The 5,281-nt window shown below is 38.4% G+C and overlaps 1 protein-coding gene across 1 annotated transcript; it reads left to right on the forward strand.

Annotated features, from left to right (window-relative positions):
* On the forward strand, positions 331–789 carry LOC107615567. The gene has a single exon (XM_016317621.1). The coding sequence runs from the start codon at positions 331–333 to the stop codon at positions 787–789; it is 459 nt and encodes a 152-aa protein (XP_016173107.1).

The following is a 5,281-nucleotide window of genomic DNA, read 5'->3' on the forward strand; positions in this document are numbered from 1 at the left end:
ACAATTATATATTGGTGGCTGTAGATTATGTGTCAAAGTGGATAGAAGCCATAGCCACAGCAACAAATGACAACAAGGTTGTGATGAGCTTCTTGAGGAGGAATATCTTCAGCAGATTTGGAGTCCCAAGAGCCCTCATTAGTGATGGAAGAACACACTTCTGCAGCAGGAAACTTGAAGCACTCCTCTCTAAATATGGAGTGAAACACAAAGTGACAACTCCATATCATCCACAGACCAACGGACAAGCTGAGATTTCAAACAGGGAGCTCAAAAGAATTCTTGAAAAAACTGTTGGAAGCTCAAGAAAGGATTGGTCTAAAAAGCTAGATGATGCTTTATGGACCTATAGGACAACCTTTTCATTTACCAGTTGAGCTTGAACATAGAGCATTATGGGCTCTAAAAATGCTAAATTTTGATGATCAAGCCGCTGGAGAAAAAAGATTAATGCAACTCAATGAGCTGGAAGAATTCAGAAATCAAGCCTATGACAATGCAAAGATTTACAAGGAAAACACAAAGAGGTGGCATGATCAAAAGATAGCAAGGAGAGAGTTCACAGAAGGACAAAGAGTGCTGCTGTACAATTCAAGACTTAAGTTTTTCCTAGGGAAGCTTAAGTCTCGATGGTCTGGACCCTTCACCATTCTCAAAGTTTCACCTTATGGTCATGTAGAGCTCATGGAAGACAAAATACAAAGAACATTCACTGTGAATGGCCATAGACTCAAGCATTACTTGGGAGACTCACTGGATGAGAAGAGAGTGAACTACCATCTCAGCTAAAGAAGGAAAAACGTCAAGCTAGTGACGATAAAGAAGCGCTCGTTGGGAGGCACCCCAACACTTTATATCCTTTTGATTTACTGCTTTCCTAGGAGCAGTCACAAGTGTCAACTTAGATCTATTAAGTTCCAGTTTAATAATCATTCATTATATCCATAAACATCACATATACATCATATTTCTGCACTTTTCATACAGAATTCATCATATTTCAAGCTTACTTCACTTCCAAGTTACCACCCCTTCTTAACTTCATCTCATCACTAAGTATACAACAAAGGTTTAGGGGCTAAAAGAGTAAAAATAGAGGTTCAAAATTAGGTTTTAAAACATAAAATTCACTTTGCTGAAAACAGGGATTCCACGTACGTGGCATAGTCTCGCGTACGCGGGGAGTCAACCCGAGAGAACTGGCCACGCCGGGTGCTAGCACTCGCGTACGCAACCCCTAAAAATTTCAAGTCTCACGTACGCATACACCTGTTCGCGTACGCGAGACACCAACCCCGAAAGGATTGGCTGTGTCGCGTGTGAGTGTCTGCATACATGGATTCTGTAGGGTAAAAGAGTGTGCTTAAGAACTCTGGACACCACTTCTGGGGATTCTACCAAAGCTGAATCACAATCCTAAGGGGTTCACCCAGTCAAATTTCTGTGGCGTTTATGTATCCTGTGGTAATACTGGAAAATAAAGCGCTTAGGGTCACGGCCAAGACTCAAAAGAAGCTGTGTACAATAATAAAAAGAACTAAACTAGGAGAGTCAATAATATCATTTGGATTCTGAGTTCCTAAGGATGCCAATTATTCTGAGCTTCAAAGGAAAGTGAGATGCCAAAACTATTCAGAAGTGAATAGCCACTGGTCACGATCATCTAATTGAAACTAAGCTTCATTGAAAAATCTGAGATTTATTGTATCATTCTCTTCTTTTTAATCCTGCTTTATTTTGGTTGTGTGGGACAAGCAATAGTTTATGTTTGGGGTTCTGATGAGCGGATATTTTATACGCTTTTTGGCATCATTTTCGTATAATTTTTGTTATGTTTTGTTTAAGTTTTATTATCATTTCATAGGTTTTAGTGCAAAATTCATATTTTTAGATTTTACTTTGAGTTTGTGTGTTTTATGATGATTCAGGTATTTTTTTGTTGAAATTGAGGAGCTTTGGAAAAGTCTGATTCAGAGACAGAGAAAGGACTGCAAATGATGTCAGATTCTGACCTCCATGCACTCGAAAGAGCATTTCTGGAGTTACAGAAGTCCAAATGGCACGCTCTCAATGGCTATGAAACGCTAACATCTAGGACTTTCCAAAAATATATAATAGTCTATACTTTGCTTAGGAAATGAAGGCCCAAAACTGGCATTCAATGCCAGCTACCAATGCCCCAAAGGGAGTACCATCTCGTGGCTTCACCCCAAGCTCAGCCCAAATACTCAACTCAAGTGGGCCCAAGGATGGATTTTGCACCTCTAGTATATTCTATCATATTTTTGTACTTCTTAGTTATTAGATTAGTATATATAGAGCAAGGATCACCCTTGTTCAGGATTTTTACCTTATGCCATATTTTTGAATACATTACCACTTTCTGTAAGCTATGAGTCACTAACCTCCTAGGTTAAGGTTGGGAGCTCTGCTGACTTTTATGGATTAATAATATCATTGTTCTATTTCAATCTATGCTTGATTCTATTCTAAGATGTGTCTTTGTTCTTCACCCTAATGAATTGGGAGTGTAACTTGACCGTCATCCCTATTCTACATGGGTTCTTGTGAGTATTTGACGGGATAGTACTGAACCACAAGCTTGATTATACATCTCTTAGACGGCTAATCCACCACTTTGTTGGGACTTGGAGACATCAGTTCAGCCGAGGTACGGGGCGATTAGGGCCTTTGTGGTAGAGGCTAGAATCAGGAAATAATGTTCTCTGATCCGAAAGATCCGACCTTGTCTGTGGCGCTTTGAATAGGATCACCAAGGGAATGGACTGTAGGAGCTTCACCCCATTCAGATTGGATGACCACTGACCTGGCATTTGATCTGAAGCGGAGGAGATTAATGACCACTGACCTGGCGTTAGTCACTTACAGCCTGCCATGGAATAAATCATCAGAAGTTGAAGCAGATAATGAGAAAAGTTGATCCAGAAGGAGGAAGCATCTCCAAAGCCTCAGCCATTCTCTCATCACTGATTTCACACCTATTCAGTAACACTTTATTTATTCTGTTTTTATGCATTTTTTCCATAACAACTATATTTTCTATCCGCCTGACTAAGATCTACAAGATAGCCGTTGCTTGTTCAAACCAACAATCTCCGTGGGATCGACCCTCACTCACCTAGGATATTACTTGGACGATCCGGTGTACTTGCCGGTCTATTTATGTGAATATTGCGGAGTCGATTTCGTGTACCAACCCATCGGGCCTAAATCCAGGAACCTCTAGGAGATCCATAACTGGAGGAGCTGCAGTGGTCCTACCAACTTAACCACGTGCCTGTTGGCCACATGGCATAGGCACCAATATAACCACGACAGAGCAGCAGATCACCAGCTATATCTGCCCATGTCCTTTAACCTCGCCACGTACGGCAGCCACCTGATATGCATGTGGGTACCAGACTTGTCATTAAAGAGCTGCATCGATAATAGTATCATGATGCATGCTCTCGCGTACCTCCGAACTGTCTCCTCGTCTGCACCCTCGGGAAGGTCACTAAATGTCTCCTGCATCCAAGTGCACTTCAGAGTGAACTTATCGATGCAGTCTAGTGGTGGCAACACACCCAACAACTCCTCGAACCAAGCCCATGCCACGGCCTCCCTCGATGTACTGCTTGGAGTCCGTCAGACATCTGCTGACGTACTGACCGTCTATTGGGAGCCCTAGCTGGTAGGCTACATCCTGTAGTGTAATGATGCACTCACCGAATGACAGATGAAAAGTATGAGTCTTTGAACACCATCTCTCCACAAATGCACTGACTAATGGCTCATCCAACCTAAACCAGTAGTTGTTGAGCCTCGCGAAATGGGCCAGGCCAGCCATCTGGAGGTACGGCATGATCCTATCGTCTAACGGCATACCATGCTTCCTCCTCATACTCGTGATACAACGGTGGGGATGCATGACATTGAAAAAATACTATTACAATCATAACACTTTACAAAACAACAATCACCTAAAACGGATAATTTTAATCGGAAAAGACTTTAACCAGAATTCTATTAAACTCTCCGAATCCCTTATCTGACATGCAGTTGTGATTTGAATACTCTAACACACTGCTATCCTTATATCAATACTATAACCATTATTGAGATTTACAGATTCTAACAATTATAATATTCAAGTTCTAAAAGGTTTAATATCATTAAGCAGCTTCTAACACACTACTATCCCTAAATCAAATCTATAACTACTATTTGAAATTTGGACATTCTAATCATTCTAATAATCAAGTTCTAAGTGATTTAATATCACTAAATCATAGTTTGTTTCTTGAAAAAAAAATTACTAACCTCTTCATGCAGGCTACCAGCAATATGCGTGACTCCATCCAACCAATAGATTCGATTTGGGTCGTCTTCCATTTCTGCGGTATCAAACTTGTAGCACAGTCTTATTTTCTTTGGATTTTTGGATGTGGTGGGATAGGGAGGTGAAATATAATTCAAATAAATTGAATTCGAATTCTATATATAGCGGGAATGAGAGTAAATCGAATTAGGGGCATAGATTTATATTGAAACCACCTTATATGTAAATCGAATTGTATTGCTTCGATTTACCATGAATCGAAAACCATGACTTAAATCAACACTACCTGTATCGATTTACTATGAGCGAGCTCAAAACCATTTGCTCTCCTAGTAAATCGAAGCTCCCTATTTTGAATTACAATCTTACATGCTAATTCGACGTGCCCTGATTCGATTTACTATTGTTACATGTAATTCGACAAAGTCTCATTCGATTTACATAATTACATGCATTAGGGGCATGTATATAACATATTTTGATTTAGGTGATTGCTGTAATTTTTTCATGCCTTTAGTTTATATGGATAATTTGCGCTAAAATAAATGACAAAATAATTATTACTCAGTTATTATTTAAGTTATATCGATCTTTTTAATTCATAATAATATTCTCTTTTGCAAAAATTAAAGATTATTAATCCTATAAGACTATTATTTTGAATAAAAAATTATCAATGAAAAATTTACATAATTAGGGGCATGTATATAACATATTTTGATTTAGGTGATTGCTGTAATTTTTTCATGCCTTTAGTTTATATGGATAATTTGCGCTAAAATAAATGACAAAATAATTATTACTCAGTTATTATTTAAGTTATTTAAGTTATATCGATTCATAATAATATTCTCTTTTGCAAAAATTAAAGATTATTAATCCTATAAGACTATTATTTTGAATAAAAAATTATCAATGAAATTAAATGATTAAATTATT

Source organism: Arachis ipaensis, chromosome B09 (assembly GCF_000816755.2).
Source record: "Arachis ipaensis cultivar K30076 chromosome B09, Araip1.1, whole genome shotgun sequence".
Taxonomy (NCBI): Eukaryota; Viridiplantae; Streptophyta; class Magnoliopsida; order Fabales; family Fabaceae; genus Arachis; species Arachis ipaensis.

What these genes read in the sequence shown, in the direction of transcription:
- LOC107615567 (XM_016317621.1), top strand. Translation starts at nt 331, where the DNA reads ATGATGCTTTATGGACCTATAGGACAACCTTTTCATTTACCAGTTGAG.